General features: G+C 40.8%; 1 protein-coding gene and 1 long non-coding RNA gene across 2 annotated transcripts; both read left to right on the plus strand.

Annotated features, from left to right (window-relative positions):
• Positions 1-1,506: 1,506 nt before the first annotated feature.
• Positions 1,507-4,836, plus strand: LOC120438777. Its single transcript, XR_005612133.1, has 3 exons — positions 1,507-1,551; positions 3,920-4,093; positions 4,769-4,836. It is a non-coding gene; the product is annotated as an uncharacterized LOC120438777 (long non-coding RNA).
• Positions 4,837-16,096: 11,260 nt separating this feature from the next.
• On the plus strand, positions 16,097-20,997 carry LOC120438986. Its single transcript, XM_039609616.1, has 9 exons — positions 16,097-16,161; positions 16,316-16,387; positions 16,543-16,776; positions 16,951-17,057; positions 17,162-17,330; positions 17,674-18,622; positions 19,950-20,068; positions 20,157-20,279; positions 20,941-20,997. The coding sequence occupies exons 1-9, from the start codon at positions 16,138-16,140 to the stop codon at positions 20,995-20,997; spliced, it is 1,854 nt and encodes a 617-aa protein (XP_039465550.1). The 5' UTR covers positions 16,097-16,137.
• Positions 20,998-21,304: the final 307 nt, after the last annotated feature.

Here is a 21,304-nt window from a genome sequence, read left to right on the forward strand (position 1 = left end):
GGGAGAACATCCAACCTCCACAGAAAGGCCAACAAGCTTCAACCTACAACCTTCTTGCTTTAAGGCACTAGTGCCAACCACTTTTCCCCATTTCAGCCCAAATCCTGCATCTTCCTGTTTCTGACTCCAGGCCAGCTCCACTAACACTTTCTCATCAGACACTGCCACCTAGTGGAGGAAGTCTTAGTTCCTTTTGAAGCTTCAGATTACAGTTAGTTCCTTTACAAAGAGGTGGAGGTGGTGGGGCCACAGCACCATCATCACTGAGTGCCATAGGACACTTAACCTTTGTTTCCATATGCTGGGAACTTCCTGTTGTTCCAAGGAGGACTGGAAAATGTGTGAAAATCTCCCAGTCAGTTCCTCACAGCACACTTCAATCATTTCCTCCCACAGCATCAGGACCAGGGCTTTTTTTCTCTTTGGTCCCACTAAGAGATTTCCACACAAACACCTCATCAGTGGGACTCTCAGAGCTACCAGCCCTTTGCTACAATCACAAAGCTCTTCATTGAAATCAATGATATCAAAGCTGGAATCCAATGAGTCCAAGTCTTCTGCTGATTCAGCATCACATTCATCTTTGCTCCTTGTTCTGCATCCCCACCATGGACTTCATTCCTTTCCAAGCCAGCCTTGAGTGTCCTTTATTCAGCTCATCCTCTGCTTTACTTTTACACCTGATTTTAGCTGCTTTATCTCTCTTTCAACAAGTTTCTGTGCCTCAGTCTTTTTCTTCTCTCCCTCATAACAAGACAGCTTCTTCTGCCTGAGAACATGTTGGAGTGATTTACTAATCCAGGGCTGCTTATTGGGGAAAATACTTCCTGTTTTCAAAGTAATCCCCATTTTTCCCAGAAAGAAATGTAAGTAGAAATCGATGATCTAAGTGAGAACATGAGCCTTTAAAAAGTCCCAGTGGGTGCAGTCAAAGCAGTCCCTCAGTCCCAGTATAGAGTCTTTGGTCCAGACTGGAACAACTGTGTGCCCAGTTTGAGCTCTCTTCAGTGCTGTGACCTGACAGACCCAGAGGGCCATCACATCACATGTAGAAGCTCCCTAATGGAGCCACAACACATGTCCAATACTTAGTCTGTCTTGTTGGACCAACTGGAAGAAATGATTCAAGGACTTAGTCACAGAACAGAGATTCAAATCTCCAAAATCCAACTGGCTGCATCAGGACATATAGTCTGAAACTCTGCACAGTTTCCTGTTTGAAGCTGCTTCCTGTTGGCTTCAGCTGTTTGGAGTTTCCATTTTCTAAACTTCTACATTCTGAACCTTCTTCAGCTCTGAACAGATGATGAAACACTGAATGATTTCAAGCTCACACGTTGTCTAATAAACCTACATCTTTCATTCTTTATACAGATTGAGGAGCTGTGGTTTGTCAGAGATCAGCTGTGATTATCTGGCAGCAGCACTGAAGTCCAACCCCTCCCATCTGAGAGAGCTGGACCTGAGCTACAACAACAAGTTGCAGGATTCAGGAGTGAAGCATCTGTGTGGTTTCCTGGAGAGTCCAGGATGTGGACTTGAAGCTCTGAGGTCAGTCAGCATGTTTTAGTTGTGCTGAGATGAATATGATGTGAAAGTTGTGCTGACACTAAACTGCAGACATCAGGCTGATATTATACTGATCCACACTGAGGATCTTCATGGTAAAGTCTGTTTTCTTCTTCTCTGGTTTAGTCCATTGACTGCAGCAGAACAATGTTCACATTTCAAACCTTCAAAGAAGAAGAAAAATCCTCCACTGGATAATTCACTGTGAAACTCTCCAACTCTTCATTCCACCTTAAAGTGTGTCTGACACTGAAATCCAAAGCAAAATGTGCGTTTGCTTTACAGACAGCAGTCCAACACAAACATACACACATCATCCAAAACACAGTCCAACATCCAAATCTCCTCCACTGCCAGCATGAATGATGGGAAAGAGAAGGAGGAACACTCTGACATTCAGGGTTAGAATGAGTTTCATGAAGCAGACTGTGAAGATCAAAGCTGCATTAGAAGCTTACATGAATGAATGAGTGGACAGAAGTGGACAGAGATCATCTGAAGCACTTCAAAGGCTTTAAATCAGCACATTTCTCTTTATTCTTTATCAACTCTGTTAGTTTCTCTCAGTTTTCTGTGGAATGAAGCTAACAGCAGGCTAATAAGATGCTGACCAATAGGTTTCTATTAAAGGTTGTAATTTGTATCTGAAAAAGTGCTTTGGCTCAGCAGGGATCAGCTTACAGGTAGAATACAGCTGCTGGATGGGATTAGCATGTCATAGCTATCTACCAAACTGCTAACTGGGGATTTCAGGCCATCTATGGATCATTTTTGCTAACTGTTTATTCAGCTTAGGCTCACAGGGCTGCAGCCTGTGCCCTAGCTGTCATAGGGCAAGAGGCGTGGTCCACCTGCACAGGTGAGCAGTCCATCACAGGGCCAACAGAGAGAGACAGAGAAGCACTCTCTCACATCCACACCACAGCCAATTTAGAAGCACCAATGAACCTAAGCAGCATTTCATTGGACTGTGGGAGAACATCCAACCTCCACAGAAAGGCCAACAAGCTTCAACCTACAACCTTCTTGCTTTAAGGCACTAGTGCCAACCACTTTTCCCCATTTCAGCCCAAATCCTGCATCTTCCTGTTTCTGACTCCAGGCCAGCTCCACTAACACTTTCTCATCAGACACTGCCACCTAGTGGAGGAAGTCTTAGTTCCATTTGAAGCTTCAGATTATAGTTAGTTCCTTTACAAAGATGTGGAGGTGGTGGGGCCACAGCACCATCATCACTGAGTGCCATAGGACACTTAACCTTTGTTTCCATATGCTGGGAACTTCCTGTTGTTCCAAGGAGGACTGGAAAATGTGTGAAAATCTCCCAGTCAGTTCCTCACAGCACTCTTCAATCATTTCCTCCCACAGCATCAGGACCAGGGCTTTTTCTCTCTTTGGTCCCACTAAGAGATTTCCACACAAACACCTCATCAGTGGGACTCTCAGAGCTACCAGCCCTTTGCTACAATCACAAAGCTCTTCATTGAAATCAATGATATCAAAGCTGGAATCCAATGAGTCCAAGTCTTCTGCTGATTCAGCATCACATTCATCTTTGCTCCTTGTTCTGCATCCCCACCATGGACTTCATTCCTTTCCAAGCCAGCCTTGAGTGTCCTTTATTCAGCTCATCCTCTGCTTTACTTTTACACCTGATTTTAGCTGCTTTATCTCTCTTTCAACAAGTTTCTGTGCCTCAGTCTTTTTTTTCTTCTCTCCCTCATAACAAGACAGCTTCTTCTGCCTGAGAACATGTTGGAGTGATTTACTAATCCAGGGCTGCTTATTGGGGAAAATACTTCCTGTTTTCAAAGTAATCCCCATTTTTCCCAGAAAGAAATGTAAGTAGAAATCGATGATCTAAGTGAGAACATGAGCCTTTAAAAAGTCCCAGTGGGTGCAGTCAAAGCAGTCCCTCAGTCCCAGTATAGAGTCTTTGGTCCAGACTGGAACAACTGTGTGCCCAGTTTGAGCTCTCTTCAGTGCTGTGACCTGACAGACCCAGAGGGCCATCACATCACATGTAGAAGCTCCCCTAATGGAGCCACAACACATGTCCAATACTTAGTCTGTCTTGTTGGACCAACTGGAAGAAAAGATTCAAGGACTTAGTCACAGAACAGAGATTCAAATCTCCAAAATCCAACTGGCTGCATCAGGACATATAGTCTGAAACTCTGCACAGTTTCCTGTTTGAAGCTGCTTCCTGTTGGCTTCAGCTGTTTGGAGTTTCCATTTTCTAAACTTCTACATTCTGAACCTTCTTCAGCTCTGAACAGATGATGAAACACTGAATGATTTCAAGCTCACACTTTGTCTAATAAACTTACATCTTTCATTCTTTATACAGATTGTGGAGCTGTGGTTTGTCAGAGATCAGCTGTGATTATCTGGCAGCAGCGCTGAAGTCCAACCCCTCCCATCTGAGAGAGCTGGAGCTGAGAGGAAACTACCTGAAGTATCCAGATGTGAAGCAGCTGTCTGATCTTCAGCAGAGTCCAGACTACAGACTGGAGACTCTGCTGTAAGTAGAGTGATGGAGTGAGTGGGTGGTGCTGTCAGCAGTATTGTACTAAACACAGTCAGTATGAAACAAAGATCCAGTGTTTCCTGTAAAGCTGCAGCTTCTCAGTGAAGCTGTGAGAGGAGAATGGTGACAGGCTTCAGGATTGGACACAAACACTTCCTGTTTCTGACCTTTATGGTCACCATGGTAATGGCTGACATGCTCTGATCAAACACTGTCAACAGCCAATCAGCTCTCTGAACAAAGCAGCACGCAGACCAATGACTGCATTCATTTCCAAGTTTAAAGCAGTGAAGAACACAGTCTGTAGGTGAGGAAGACTTTAGTGAGAGCAGATGTTTGGATGGAATTCCTCCAGTTAACAGCTGGAACCGTCCATCTGGATTGTTGGGCTTGTTGTTGGGGTTCCTACAGAGCTCAGAGTGGACACACCAAGCTTCTTCTAATGAATGAAAGTCCAAACTCAAACTAGGAGTGAAAAACATTTTCATCAACTTCAATAAAAATCCAAAGATTAGAAAAAGTGAAGCAACAATGAGTCCTAGTACAGTCCCAGCACTGAAGTCCCTGCTGCTCTTTATACTGGATGTGCTGCATCACTGACTGACAGCTGATGAAGAGTCTCTGGAAACACTCGTTTATCTCCTCTGCTCTTCCTTCTTCTCTCTGCAGGTGGTGATGATGGTAAACAGGACGGTGTGTGTGCTGAGAGAGGAGCAGCTGTGTCCTGATGATCCAGAGAGGTTGAAGCAGCAGCAGCTTGTGTGTAGAGACGCCTGACTGGGCCATGTTACTGGGAGGTGGAGAGGAGAGCTTCATCCAGCAGTGACTGACAGAGGAATGAAGTGCAGATGACTGTCAGTGCTGCAGAGTGAACTGCTCTGAGAACAGCTCCACTGTCAGACACAATGTAGAGTCCAGCATCATCCCTGTGTGTCCCTCTGGATCTGACAGAGGATCATCAGTGTATCTGGACTGCTCTGCTGCTGCTCTGTCCTTCTACAGTCTCTGCACAGTCTCTGTCTGACTCTGGCTTCAGACCCTCCTGGATCAAACTCACCTGGAAAGACTTTCAAACATCACTCAATAGATTTGAATACAGAATAGATTTGATATATACTGTAGATGTACTGTAGAGTTGCAGTTTGTCAGTTGTGAATACAGTCTGTGAGCAGCTCTGAGCTGAAAGATCTTTCTAGAAACACCAAATGTTTTCACTCTTCTGTTGCTTTTTCATATATTTCCACAACATTAATATTGATCCCACCTGTCTCACCTGTTTCATGCTTTTATACATAAGAACAGGACACGTGTGATCTGAGCGCTGCTGTGGTTGCTGTGCTGCACGTCTTCATTTAGATAACAGAGACATCTAGTGGTTCAGAGGGAGAACTGCAGGAGGTGGAGCTGTGTTTTAGCATGGAAAACTTTTTATCTTTTAGGCGCAGATACAAATATGACAAGTATCAGTGTGAGATACAAAAGGTCACATCAGTCAGCAGAGGGAACAGTGATCACACAGCAATGTAAGAATAGAAACATAACAGTGAATCTGGACATGTGTACAGATGGAAGCAAACAAACAGGATGTAACACTACATTAAAGCCACAAATGGGAAGAAAACAAAGCCAAAGGAAAATATATTTGATCTCAGGAATCCAAATCAGATGCTTTAGAGCAGGGGTCAGCAACCCTGGGCACGCGTGTCACAGCGGCCACGTGAAGGGTTAACTGATGGCACGACCATAGCTGGACTGGCCATCGGGCATACCGGGCATTTGCTCGGTGAGCCAATAATGATTTTTCATTTTTATGTTTGTTTGTTTTTGTTATGGTATAAACAATGAAAGGTGGTGGATTAGCCAATTGGTCATGATCAACTCTGGGCTGGACCAATTACAATACATCCGTATTGAGGGGGGAAAGGAACGCGATTCGTCCGTGCTTCAGCTAGAATGAAAGACACAAAGCTGGAGTTATTCTGTCTTTACGCTGCAGCTGCCTCTTCTTCTCTCATTCTCTCCCCTCCCTCTCCTGTTGCTACTTCAATCATGAAACTGATCAATGATCAGCTGATCGTATCTCGTTTGTTTATCGCCCACTTTGCGCCAGAAAGAGGAAACCAGCGGAGGTCGCACTTAACGACAGCAGCACGTTTAAGCTTGATCAGCTGTTGTTAAATTTTATTTATTATTAATTTCTAGTATCAGCTGTTTGCTGGAGTGTACATCACTGTCACAACAGCGTTTGTTTTAGTTCGAAGGCTTTCTGGTTTTTCCTATAATACCTGGTGATTGTTTTTGTCAGTTCAGCCTTACGTTTAACCCGAGTGACCACCCGGTCAGCTGGTGGGTAACAGGCATCTCCGAGAACGTTAGAGCACTTTTGCAAATATGTGATGTCTTCATGAATGGAGCAGGTATTTGAAGTTTACACAGCACCATTCTGGCATCAAAATATCTTAAAAGTTTATTTTGTGACCCAGAAAAAGTAATATTTCAAGCTCTGCTTGTTTAGGAAACACGCCCACGTTAACCTGTGCTGGTCAGGTTAACGCGGGCATCTGTATGGTCAACATAACGTCATCGCAGCCAGTGTGCCTTGCTACGTTAGCGCAGAGCTGCTTGTGTTTACCCTCAGTGTGAATTTTCTGATTTCAAATTAAAAAACGGGATTTGTATAAGTTATAAAAATTATGTATGATACCACACTAATCATACAGCATGAGTGACATCAGACAGATGTGAGACCACAGAGCTTCCTTATTGAAATTAAGCATAAGCTTCATTTTCTTGTCACTGTGTGCTCTGAGATATTTATAGTCCTTCACTATTTTCACATCGACCCCCTGCATTGAAACTGGGGTCACTGGTTTCCTGCTTCTCCTAAAGTCCACAATCATTTCCTCGATCTTCGTCACATTGATCTCCAGATGATTCTGTTCACACCTCATGACAAAGGAGTCCACCACAGCCGGGTTCTCCGTCTCATCATCCTCACTGATGCATCAAACCAACGAGAGTCATCAGGAAACTTCTGAAGATAGCAGGTCTCTGTGCAGTCTCCATATTCCCTCTGACTCTGCAGTATCGCTGTTAGCTCCTTTGTGTTGTTTGCTAGCAACCTAACGTTCCTCATTACAATAGACGGGAAGCAATACAGCCTCATACTTCTATTTTGTAGAAGTGTTTATAAAATAAAAGTGCTGGTGAGTCTCGATCAATAAAGCAGCATTGACATGCAACAACATACTGTCCTACTCATGATGTCCAAAGTAATTAAGAGTAATTAAGAGGAAACTCGGGATCAGTGATTGAGATTCAGCTTGTATATAATACTTTATTATGGGGCCAGTAAATTGCCGCAAATTAAGAGTATGTCAATCAAAAATAAAACAGAATATGATTTGCTATGGAAAGAAAGGGAAGCAAGGAAGGAATTACTAAAAACAAACAACTAATTTAAAACAATATTCCAAATCAAATTCTTTGATTGTGTGGAGCCATTTCTGACTGACTTGGCTGAGTCAACCGACAATAAACATCCTAGAGAGGGTGGTTTTAAGAAGCAAGAGTTGGATATCATTAGTGGATATTAAATGATGATGCAGAAGTTCCTAATCCCAAAATAGATAAAGATTACATGATTGATGTGTTTAAAGTAGTGCTGTCAAAAATAACGCGTTAACGCAAATTAATCCACCATCACGGTTAACGCGATTAAAAAATTTTTAACGCAATTAAGGAATTCGGAGTGCAGAATGACTCAAAATCCCTGAAATGTTTCTGTCAACACATTTCAGGCAGTTTGTCCAAGTAGAGTTACCTTCGCACATGACGGGCAGCTGAACCAATCAACTCAATCTGGAAAATGATAAACTCACATTGGCCCTCTCGATGGGAAATTTGAGTATTAAAAAAATAATTACTTTTCTCCCTTCAAAAACAGGGTTGCACATTTTAAGGGGCTGAAACTCCTCGACCCTCGACCCGGCCTAGGGGTAACCGGGACCTAACATGCAGGAGCGATCCCCACTCCCATGACTCCCATGACAGGCCAGCAACACACTAACTAAAGGGGCTCATCAGCAGTTTATAATCTTCAGATATGAACAACGTCAAAATAACAAACAAAAAGTTTGGGATTTTTTCTAATCTTCCGTTTCAGAAAGTAAAAGCAAACAAGACAATTCTCTAAACTAAGCTCCTACTAAAAAAAGAGAAAAAGGGCTTCTCACTCCTAATGAACTGCTGCAGTGCTCAATGTACACACATGAATAAGAATTTACAAAAATGCTGTTAGCCCAACACAAAGATATCTTAATTACAAACAGCGCACACTGTACGAAAAGACTTTCTCACACAGACGCTGAGAACTACAAACAACTAGCTGGCTCTTTGTGGGTGTAGAGGAGACAAGGGAGGGCGCTGTCAGCTGGAGGTTAAGAGGCTGCTGTCCATTCAATCATCCAATCCAGACTTCAAGAGCTTGTTTGGATCAGCCAATAAGCTCTCTAGCCTGATCACCAGCCACAGACACACCCACACGCCCAGCCTGGAGGGAGGAGATTCAAAAACCACACGTACACCAATGGGAGGAGCCACACATCAAAACAGCCAGCATGTGATCACAAACCACAACATTTCATTGAATCATAACACCTTCATCCAGTTTGAATGTATGTATTGTAATGTACCTGAAACCTGAGAGTCTACAGATGTTGTCTGTTATTTAACTATAATTGGAATTTGTTTCAGTAAACAGTTTAAAAACAACAACTTGTGTGAGTGTCCAAATACATGTGGACCTAACTGTAAAAAATATCTAAAGGATTAATGGAAAGTTTTAAAATTACAGTAAAGAAGTTTGAGAGAGAAGCAGAGAGTTAGAGTTAAGGTAGAGTTAAACTGATAATAAATGCATTATAGACAGTATAACTAGAGTGACGTGGTAAAAGGACAGGATATGCTAGTGCGTTATTTAGATAAAGAAAAACTTTAAAAACTATCAGCAACACAGGGGCACCACAAGGAACCGCCTTTCCTACTGACTTTCTACACCACAGACTTCAGCCACTGCACAGAGTCCTGCCATCTTCAGAAGTTTCCTGCTGACTCTGTGATGGTTAGTTGCATCGGTCAGGGTAAAGAGATGGAGTCATATAATGTGGTGCACACAGAATCATCTGCAGCTCAGTGTGACAGACACCAAGGAAATGATTGTGGATCTTAAGAGGACCAGGAAACCTGTGACACCTGTTTTAATTCAGGGGGTCAAAGTGGACACAGTGAAGGATAATAAATACCTCCGAGTACACACTGACAATAAACTGGACTGGGTTAAAAAAGAAAATACTACTTCACACTACAGGAAGGGTCAGAGCTGTCTCTATTTCCTGAGGCCAGCTGTGATCTTTTAACATCTGTCAGACAATGCTCAGGATTTTCTATGCATTTGTTGCAGCCAGTGCCATCCTCTATGGTGTTGCATGCTGTAGTTGAGGGTTGGGATGCCAACAGACTCAATAAACTGATCTGCAAGGCCAGTAACATTTTGGGGGTGGAGCTGCACTCTCTAAAGGTGGTGTACGAGAGGTTTAAGGTTTATTTATTTATATAGCACATTTTAAAACAACAGGGTTGATCAAAGTGCTTAACAATCAGCAAAAATCAGCGTGACATTAAAAGGCAATGCACAGGAAAAAGGTTAACAAACAAGCACAGCAACAAAAATCAAAGGTGACAGACATGAAACAGGCCTGAGGATGATTAAACTAATTTGATTCAAAAGCCAAAGTAAAAAAGTGAGTTTTAAGACGCAATTTAAAGGAATGAATAGACTCAGAACTACGGGAGGTTGTATATAAGTGTAGGTGCTGCAATTACAAAAGCCCGATCACCTCTGGACTTCAGCCGCAATCTAGGTTGTTCTAAGAGCATCTGGCAAGAAGAACTTGAACTGATGACACATGACTGACTGAGAAGACAGAAAAGGAAACAAACACAGAAATGAGACTGAACCAGAAACAGAAACACAAGGAAAGCAGGAAAAAACAGAGATTGATAAACCTGACTGAAAACAAAAAGATACTACACCAGTACGAAAGTATGAAATCAGAAAACATAGTTTGTTTACTCTGATCTGAAACAGTTGATGAGTTTGAAATGAGAGAAAAACCCAAGTGAACTACAAGTGAACCAAAATGGATCACTACAAACCATGAGACAATGTTCAGTCCACCCATCGTCCAAATGTGTCTGCAGTGGGAGCAATAAGAACAAATACAGGATGAAGGTGCTGCGTTCTGGACTATTGGAGAACACAGTGAATTCACCGCTAGTTGCTAGCCCATGCAGACCTTTGCACATCTAGAGCATATTCCTAGACTGAGATTGCAAACCACGTTGCTACAGGTGGGCAAACAAAATGATCAAAAATACAAGCTAAAGAAAACTGAAAACATCCCCAAAACACAAAACAGGGACTGTGACAGAGTGGGAACGTAGATCAGCAGTTTCTGAAACACTCAGACAAACAACCATGCCACTCACCTTTCTACCTGACGCTCTGTTTGAACTTCAATAGGCTGTCTTGACCATGTCTACATGCCTATATGAATTACTAACCTGAGATTGGCTTCCCACATCACATGATGTCAGACGGGCTCGTGTAAGTACATTGTTGTACTGGGATTTTCCTAAACAACCATCACCAGGGTTTACAAGGAAAGGCCTGAAATGGCAAAATATCCAGTGAGTAGCAGTTTCCTGGTTGAAAATGTGTTGATGTTTGAGGAGAATGGCCAGACTACTTTGAGCTGATAGAAAGCCAACAGTAACTCAAACAACCACTCATTACAAATAACAAGCACACAGAAGAGCATCTATGAAAGCACAGCACATTTGACCTTTAAGCAAATGGGCACCAACAGAAGACAACACTGGGGGCCATGTCGCTCGGCTACAACAGGAAACTAAGGCTACATTTTGCACTGACTCACCAATAATAGACAACACTGTACTCCAACGGCCTGCTCAGTCACCAGATCTGTTTCCAGTAGTCCCTGGGATACTTGAAAGGGAAATTTGGATGAGCAGCTGTGACACAAGACTGAAAATATGTATTTATATTTGTTGCAAGTAAACCTCTGACAGCGACTTACTGTATTCACTCTTTCGTACATACTTTAAAAAATGTGGAAGTAATTTGATTGTAAGGATTAATGCAGTGCTGGATAGTATTCAGGAAAGTGAGCAATCTGGAGCTGTGAGTGACAAAAGTACAAACTGCTTTGATGAGTTGTCAGATTGAAGTGAGGAGTGAATGTAGATGAGTATTGAGAATGAGTTTTCTGCTGTGAGATACATGGTCAAGCACGTACGCGTCCCCAGACCTACCTTGCAGTATGTGCAGTACACAACTAAAGCTGTACCAGCTTGAACACCACACCTAAAATTTAGACCAGGGATGTCAAATATAACACCTGGTAGCCAGAACATCAGCAGAACATCTGTCTACTACCCAGCTGCAAACTGAGCAATTGAACGGTTTCATCGCGTCCTCCCTCCTGTCTGGCAGGAAGATGTGTACTAAACTGGACATCCTCCCTTTGCCTTCTACGGTGTCTCCACTGGATGACTTTGCACGTCACTCAGTGAAGAAATATCAGTTTAAAATGCAGCATTATGCTGATCATAAGCATCATGCAGAAATTTCTACCAGGAGAGAGAGTGAGGATAGGGAAACCACATCACGTTGCTAAAGGACACCCCAGAGTTACTCCTCCTGTAACAGTAACAAAGGCTCAAATGCCTTCTTGCTGACTGATGGAAAGATTTGGAATGCCACTCATCTAGCTCGCTGTCTCCCCGTGACTGAAAAGATCTCTAACACTGTTAGGCTGCACCACACTCACAATGGCTCCGCTGCCAGGAGACTGCCACGTGTCAAGTACAAGCCTTCTGGTACAAAGACCGCATTGTGCCATAATAGTTGTGCTTGTTAAAAGAAAATTGGAGAAATGCTATCACTTATTGTACTTTAGTTTAACAGAACTGATTTACTGCCACCAGTGCACTAAGAACTACATGAAAAGATTAATATTAATAATCATGGCAGCACAGGAACAAACTATAAGCACAAGCTCCATAGAGGCTGGGCTCTGCCGCAATAGGCAAGACCCCAGCCTGACCCCAGGTGCAAGATGGTAGCAGGGATACATATATGTGTGTGTCATGGCTGTGTGGCTGCATAGCAAAGTTGGATCCACAAAGAGAGTCACTGAGAGATTAACAGTCTTTATTGTGCTTGAACTGCAGGAAGAGAATAAGGGTGAACACAGGGGACGTCTCAAGGATGTTCCAGGTCTGGGTGGAAAAAAGGCTTCCATTAGAGAAGGAGAACAGAGTTAGATCCAGGTGGTGTTGGAGAGGCAGATGTTGTCCAGATCAGGACACTGGTGGACAATATCTTCCACCCACTCCATGAGGTGCTGGCCAGTCACAGGAGCAGGTTCAGTGAGAGACAGAGATTGTCGTGGTACCTGGGTGGTTGATCCAGTGCTTTGGTTTTGGACTTTTTGTCACTGTTTAGTTTCCCGTGTCTGTTTCCTGCTTTTTTGGGATTGACTTTTGTTCTGTGTGCATTATCTTTAGTTTAACTTCCTCTGTTTCATTACTTAGATTTACTCCAGCTGTTTTTCCACCTGTTTCCCATCCTCTCATTGTCCTGCCCATTTAAGCGCTCAGTTTGTCTCCGTTCCTGCTTATTTCAATCATTCATGTTCAGTTCACTTGGTTCCTGTAATAAAAGACCGCATCGGTTCCAAGCCAGCCAGCCGAATCTTGCATTTCGGTCCTCTGTCTGTTCCCACACACCTGATTGTGACAGAGATTACCTTAATGCACCACTAAATGACACAGGAAGTCATTCCTGCCTGTGGCTGTCTCACTGAACAATTTCCCCATTCAAAGCACAAGTACAAACTGCAATAGCTGCACACTGTTATTATCTGCACATCCTCTACAGAGATGATAAACAACAGAAGGGCACCTCAGTGTCAGTCGTGTGTGTTTAATTTGATTAATATACTGGGACAATGGTTAGAGCTATCTGTATTGATTAGAACAATTTAGTTATATTTTGTAACTTTGTAATATCTTGTATTTAATTTAGTTTGATTAGTTACTGTTTGTCACGATCTGCGGGGACAGACCGTGCGGTGGTGTGTGTGGTGGACCCAGGTGCGAACACACGAGAGTAGGCTGGAGTAAACTTAACTGAAAGCGAGCCTTTATTGTGGCTGATGAAAGGTCTAACAACAAAGCAGAAACAGCGTGACTAAACAGAACCTAAACTAAACTGGGAAACAGATACTGATAAACTAAGGAGACTCAGAAAACCATGGCGATGATTGTACAGACTGGCTGCGAGAACATGGAGGGTGGGAACACAGACGACGCGACACTGAACGCAGCAAGACTGAGGACTAAATACACACATGAGGCGATCAGGGGAAGTGGAGACACATGAGAACACAGCTGACTAGAATGGAACATAATGACAATACAGGGGAGAGTAACACTACCTACAATGAACAAAGAACACCAGACTCTTCCAAAATAAAACAGGAAACATGCAGACATAGACATGGAAATGAAACATGGCATGAACTAAACATAACTGCATGGACATGAAATGTAGACGCAGAACCAGGGAGACTGAGCACAGGGGAAGATGGCGGAAATAACTACAAAAACTTGACAACATAAGACACACAGACATAACACACATGAAGGGCAAGAAAGACTAAACACCCGGGGTAATATAACTACAAAATGAGCTGGAATAACTTAATGAACCTAAACAAACAATAAACATCCAAATAAACTAAAACTCAAGACACTGGGTCGCATGACCCAGGACCATGACAACTGTTCTTGCTGTCTTGGAGCAACTGTGACAAAATCATTTCCTATGAGATTAATAAAGTATTCTGATTCTGAGTCTTCATTTGTCATTATGGAGTTACTTTAGCTGTGGTTTCAGTTTACTGAAAAGTTCATATTTAATTAAGTGTGTTGTGTGGTCACCATTAATTTTATTCATGTATCATTTTGCTGTCATTTTTAACTCATCCTTGTTTTAATTGGCATTTATCATGTCTGTGAGGTAGCTGTGGCTCAGGAGGCAGAGCAGCTGATCTGCTAATTGGAAGGTTGGTCGATTAATTTAATATTAGTTTCGTGACATTGTAATGTGCCGTGTGGAAGACAATTTACCTTAAACTGTACACTGAAATAACCTGCTGGGAATACTTTGTCTAGAAAAATACTTTGATACTATAATACTGTAAAACCAGACGCGATCATGGAAACACGTCGCTCTCCGGTGAATTTACACTCGGTTTACACTTTGTAGCGAAGCTATCACGAAGGAGTTTATTTGCAAAATCAATCACAGTATAACCAATAACTACAGTAACGTTGGAGAGGGTTTCTTCACAGCAAAATGGTGGAGGGATTTTAACAGGCTGTGTGGCATCGGCTGCCAAAATGTGTGCCCCCCCCCATCTGTAATCCATATTGGCGTTGCTATCACAAAGGGTATATTTGCAAAATAAGTCACAGTATAACGAATATGTACAGTAACTTTGGAGAGGATTTGTCCTTCACAGCAAAAGTTATGGAGGGATACAAAATTTATCAGGCTGTGTGGCATCGCCTGCAAAATGTGTGCCCCCCCATCTATAATGCACATTGGCAGAGTTTTTCTTTGTAAATAAATAAAATTTAAAACAACATTTAAATATATATATATCGTCTTTGTAAGTAACAGGGCTTTTCAAAATTTTGCAAGTTAGTTTTGGCCAACCTTTCGTAGGCCTACTCGACTCCAACATTGTCAAATTTTTCCAAAATCTCTGGTCACGTGGGTTTTCCTCATCAATTATGCAAATTAGCTCACGTTGTGCGCACAAACCGAAAACCAGAGTGCCTCTGAGCTAACTAGAAGATTACTTTACAATTTGTTTTCGAAAATAACAAACACCACAAGAGGATGGAACCAGATGAGTACAAGATTTTGGTTGCATATAAACTGAAAGGCGAGTATCCAGCGCTTTTCACGAAGAAAGAGAAGTTTCTTCTCCGAAGAAAAGCTGCTATTTACGACATTGAAGGTAATAACAGCAACTTCGTAGCGTTTATAAATGTCATCAATACATATATATTAACACATATACAATGGCATAATGTGTAGTCTTAATTTGCACTAACCGATTTAATTAGCTTGACCTTTCTTTGACCTAGTTAAACTCAGTTAATAGGCACATGGGCGTTTATTAAAGTAAAAGTTTTAAGGTTTGCTATTAAGTAGACAGCGTTAAGAACTGTTTTCGTCCTTTTATAGCTTAACCACAATATATTACGTCGTAATTACTTTTGGAGTGGCATGTGCCACACCCTTTTACGCAGGTGTACCCACTGTTATGTCTTTATGTCTTTAAATTACATATGTGGAAAATTACTGACAGCAGGAAATGTGGAATTAAACTACTTTGAATTGATATTTGTATTAAAAATAACTCCATGATATCTGAAGGCCATTAGTTATAATGACTTTACACATCCATCACTTTTTTTAGTATCACTAATACAGTCTTAATGGGGCATAATGTTTTTGGCTTCTGAAGTAGTCATACTGTCATAAATATAGAGAACCAGTCCAATAGTCACCCCCAAATTATATCACATACATAATTGGTTCATTACATTCAAGATGTATTGTCATGACTTTTACCACATATAGACCTGTGGTTTAAACAGCTATAATAAACTTTTCTATTTTCTTGTTTATGTTTAGGGGAGCAGCTGTTTTACTGGCGCTACAAAGGCACAGACAAAACCATAAAGACAATGGTAGTCTGTGGGGCTGATGAGGCAAACACAATTTTTTCAGATTTTCATGCCAGTCCTACTGGGGCCCATTATGGCAAACAAAAACAAGAGAAGCCATTTCAAAGCGGTTCTACTGGCCAGGGATGTCAGTGGACATCAATAATTGGGTGGGTACTCCAAAACAAACTCTGTGTAATTCTACTACAGCTAACTTATTTTAAGAGGAACACAGCAATGTTTCTGTATCTCTCAAAATCAGTTATGTAAACCTTGATCATCAACTCTTGTGTTTCTTATTGAATTGCTTTTATTTTTGATTAGGTTTCCCAGTGTGCACTTTGCCAGGCAAGTGCTGCAACAATTAAAAAACCAGCGGAATACATTCCGATAAAGGTTAGTCATCGACCATAGCAAATAATCACATTTAATCAAACAATGTTTTCATTGCTTAGAAACCTACTGATTATATACTTGAAAAAATTATAACAGTAGACTAGCATTCTGTGTAATTTCAGTATTATTAACTTAACTATGATTTTGTTTTTAAGGTCTCTCAGCCATTTGAACTGGTTGGGATGGACCTTATTGGAAAACTTACTGAAACCAACAATGGACATCAATACATATGTGTTTTTATTGATTATTTTACAAAATGGCCACAAGCATACCCTTTAAAGTCAAAATCAGCCGGGGAAGTGACAAACTGTCTCATAAAATTTGTCCACCAGTTCGAAGCCCCCAAAAGGATTCTTACTGACCAAGGCAAAGAATTTGTCAAATCTGTAAGTACTTTAGTCTTTGGCAAAAATATGTGAACTCATATTTGAATAATTTTTTGAAAATGGTTCATTTTCTGTTCTTTATAAATCTGTTTCTGAGATATTATTATGACAGCTGTTTATTTAAATTCTTATTGTAATGTGCTTATAGTCAGTGTATATAACTTTCTTTTGCAGCTCAACAAAAGGGTTTGCGGATTGTTGAAAATTAAAAGAAGCCTCTGCTCCCCCTATCACCCACAAACAAATGGGCTGGTGGAGAAAATGAATGGCACCATCCAGAGGTATGGGGGTTCCCTTCAACCAAAACATGAATGCATGACATTAAACTGTTAAAAAATGTAAATGATCTTTCATATGAATGTCTTCTATGTGCTTTCATTGTCAGAGCCCTGTGCAAAGTTGTTGGCGACCATCCAGAAATGTGGGATGAGTATCTGGATGCTGTAATGTTTGGAATCAGAACTAAAAAGCAAGTGACCACCAAATACTCACCTTATTACCTAATGTTTGGCAGAGAGGCTCGCTATCCTTCCGAAATCCCAGAAGAGTTCATGGTATGTCTTTCTGTCTGTGACAAACTACACGAAAATCCCACACAACGAAACTTTTTTAGTTTTTGAGGTGCAGGCAGATCAGTTTCAATGGATGCTACGTCACCACCATAAAAGCACTACACCACTGAATATTTTTATGGATTGTTCAAACCCTCAATAACAGTTTTCTTCATGTCCAATCAATCCCAAGATACACTGAATCTTTGCCAGCAATACATTGTGTCTTAAAACCTTACCAAAGAAACTTAATGTAAATTTTCACTGTATTTCTCAGTTCTTTTATGTATTATCTGTGTATCTTACACAAATTATAGTAATGATAGAAATGTGTTTTGATTCAAAGGTTGATGAGAGTGTGGAAGACATTGTGGGGCCGGAGGAGCTGTCGGAAGACATTCAAAAGCACCAAAAGCTGTTGGAACTGGTGAAGGACAATGTGGTCAAAGCTCAGGAAAAAACAAAGGGCAAAATAAAAATGATGAAGAGAGATGTTGTCTTCAAAGTTGGTGACAAAGTTTTAAGAGCTAACATAAGAAGCCAGCAGAGGAAAGGGGGAAAACTTGAAGCAAACTTTTTAGGCCCTTACATTATTACAGCAATCCAAGGCAAAAGTGCAGATCTTCAGGATTCCAATGGGACAATAATTCCAAAAGTAAATATTGACCAACTAAAGTTAAGCAAAGACAGCATGCCAAGAGTGCCACACCGGGGTTTAAAGAAAACAGCAGCCACATTACTAACAGCACAACCAGGTCCAGCAGCACCACAAGCTGCAGCAGCACCAGCATCTGCTCTAGCTCCAAAGACTACAGCAGCACCAGTGGCGGTAGCACCACCTCCACCTAGAGCTACTCAGGCTACAGCACCAATGGCATCACTTGCATCACTACCAGTTCAAACACAACATCCATCTCCAGTTCCACAAGGTATAGCAACAACGGTATCAGATCCAGAGTCAGGAGCAACAGCACAGAAAGAGAACGAACCACCAGAACCAGCCACAAGTGCTACAGCACCAGAACACGCTACAGCTCTACAAACCAAATCCCAAACAGCAGCAGACCCAGCCTCACAGACCACAACAGCAGACCAGGCCTCACAGACCACAATTTCAAATGCTACAACCACACAAGCCTCAGCTCCACAGATTACAGCCCAGCAATCTACAGCACAAACCATGGAAGCAACAGTTCCACTTGTGACACCAGCCCCAGCAACAGCCACACAAGCTAGCCCTGCACCACCTCCAGCATCACCACCTCAAAGATACACTGAACCTGTTGCAGAGAAATGTAAATAAATATTAAAAAAAATTTAAAATTGACTTTTATTCCTATGACAGTGTTTGTTTCAGTACTCTGTAGATCATGGCATAGCAAATTTTACACCTTTAAACAGATATTTTAGGTATATTTCCTAAAAGAATCCTTAAATTCAACAATATGGTAATGTTTAAAAAAAAAACTTCATGGAGCAAAACAGTATAGAAAACTTGGAAAAGGATGTAAGCCACATGCGTAAAATTACACAAATGAAAAAGTGAGTCCTTCAAAACTGTGAATCTTTCTTTTGTTGTTGTGTAACCCAGAATGTTCATGATTGATATTGTACATCTGATGTACACTTAGAGTGAAAAGTTTGGACACACCTTCATTTTAATGTTGCTTCTTAATTTCCTTGTATATTTTGAAGATTCATTGTTGATTAGAACTCGAGGCATCAAAACTATGAATGGACACATATGGAGCACTAACCCTAACACAAATGATGTAGTAAACCAAAAAGTATGAAAGAACCAAAAATATTTTTTATATCTTAGATTCTTCAAATTAGCCACCCTTTGCTTTGATCACTGCTTTGCGCACTCTAGGCCTTTTGTCAGTGAGCTTCATGGGGTAGTCACCTAAGATGATTGTCACTGCATGAAAAGCATGAACACACAGAAAAACACTGAATGGGAAGGTGTGTCCCTAATTTTGACTAGTAGTGTATGTTCTTCATTTTCTTCTTTTCTAAAATTGCTGTCATATATGCTGTTAGTGACATAGAATGCCCACTACAAGCAGTATATTAATGTTGTGATGATGACTGCCTGCCAGCAATAGTTTGAAAGATCAAATACTCTTTAAGAAGCTGCTTTTAACAGCCCAGAAATTGACCCTCTATTTTAAAGATAATAATAATAGTTTTGGAGGAGAAAAATAACATTTTTCCAGAAATGGTTATGTAATAGTAAAGGCCACAGGTGCAAGCCTTGAACATGACTATTTTAAAATCTATTCATGTAGCTTCATGAAAAAACATAATTAAATTTTTTTGTTGTAATAGGTGTTTCTGCTGGAAAAAAGATTTGATAGGGGGCAAGAGCATTTCTATTGCTATGTATTTAAATTCCTTTTCTTTTATTAATATGAATTTATTTAAATTTGTTTAGAGAACATTGTAAGTATAACTTTACCCCCAAATAAAAGCAAATTTAAGTGCTCTTTCTTTTCTACAAAATACAATGTTAAACCATGTGCCCATTTTATCAGCGTCTTAAAAGTATTTACCCTGAAACAAATTTTGATTTACATTTTGTCCTGCTGACTTATCTCTTTTTCTCATTACTTTTTGTAGATATAATGGATGCCAGGGCTGGAAAGAGTCCTCATGTTCTACTCTCAAAAATTGGTGCTTACAAATTATTCTACTGGGATATTCAACAAATTGGTCCGGACATGGAGTTGGAAAGTGAGGTACAGTGATCTTTACTGACAACAATGCAACTATCAGTGTTTTATTGCTTGACAACAGTTAAAAAATGTTTACATTTTGTATTCGCAGTCTATTAATGCATATCTTGCGATCATGGTGAGACAATGCAATCGCCATAATTCAGCAAAAGCAGCATTCATTGATTCATTTTCAATGACTGCCATTTGGAAGAGAAAAGCTCCAAGACTCAAGGTTGGTATCTCTAGAAAGAATCTTGTGTGTATTGTTCAAGTACCTCGGATCATATCCACATCCAGATTTAGATTGGATAACAGCTTATGGAGAAAAATGAATTGAGACTGGGGTTTGTAGATGTGGATAGTTTATTAGACTTGCCAGTTCTCTTTTGTTCTCTGCTTGTCTGGTTTCCTCCTTATTTTGTACACACTTCAATCAATGCTGAGATTTGCAAACATTTGGGCTAATACCTCTTTTGAAATCATCAACACTGCTTCATCTCTTAAATAGGTACCTTTTTATTCTCAAGTGATTCATACGTCACTGTTAAAGAGGCTTAAGAAAGCACTAAACATTATTCTGCAGATGGTACAATTATTGCGTTGAAAATGAGTGAAAATAAACTCCATGTCCAAAGAAAATCCTTAGAAAGACCTTTATTAGTCTTGGAGGAAGTAATGTGCAAAACCACTTATAAAAAATATAAGATAGTCCAGCTTCTTGCACAGTTTAAAGAAATGAGGGGTGAATCATGGCTGTCGCAGAGTACTATATAAGTGGATGATATATAATATATCATAAATTGCTTTAATAAAAAAGGACTAAACAACATGTTATTGCATTTCTTTTTTTTATGTCTGAAGTTAAGATTTTTATTCTTTTGTTTTAATTTAAGATCAAACCCATGGAGCATGAAGTGATTCTGGGAATTGTAAATGAACATCATCACTAGTAAATGGACTGATTCTTATATAGCGCTTTTCTACTCTCTCGGAATACTCAAAGCGCTCTATACAGCATGCCACATTCACCCAATCACACCCATTCTCACAAGCACTTTTAGCTATACTTAGTGCTATCTAACTACATTCACACACATTCATACTCCGATGGATGCATCGGAGAGCAACTTGGGGTTAGTATCTTGCCCAAGGATACTTGACATGCAGACTGGAGGAGCCAAGGATCGAACCACCAACCTTCCGATCAGTAGGTGACCTGCTCTAACTCCTGAGCTACAGCCACCCTACATCACTGGA

The sequence above is a fragment of the Oreochromis aureus genome, linkage group 3 (assembly GCF_013358895.1).
Source record: "Oreochromis aureus strain Israel breed Guangdong linkage group 3, ZZ_aureus, whole genome shotgun sequence".
NCBI classification, from domain to species: domain Eukaryota; kingdom Metazoa; phylum Chordata; class Actinopteri; order Cichliformes; family Cichlidae; genus Oreochromis; species Oreochromis aureus.

Excerpts from the sequence above, each read along its gene's own strand:
- LOC120438986 (XM_039609616.1), top strand. The coding sequence starts at position 16,138 with ATGTCAGTGGACATCAATAATTGG. Across the intron at positions 16,162-16,315 it reads CAGTGGACATCAATAATTGG|GTTTCCCAGTGTGCACTTTG; the intron begins GTGGGTACTCCA and ends ATTTTTGATTAG. Across the intron at positions 17,058-17,161 it reads ATGAATGGCACCATCCAGAG|AGCCCTGTGCAAAGTTGTTG; the intron begins GTATGGGGGTTC and ends TTTCATTGTCAG.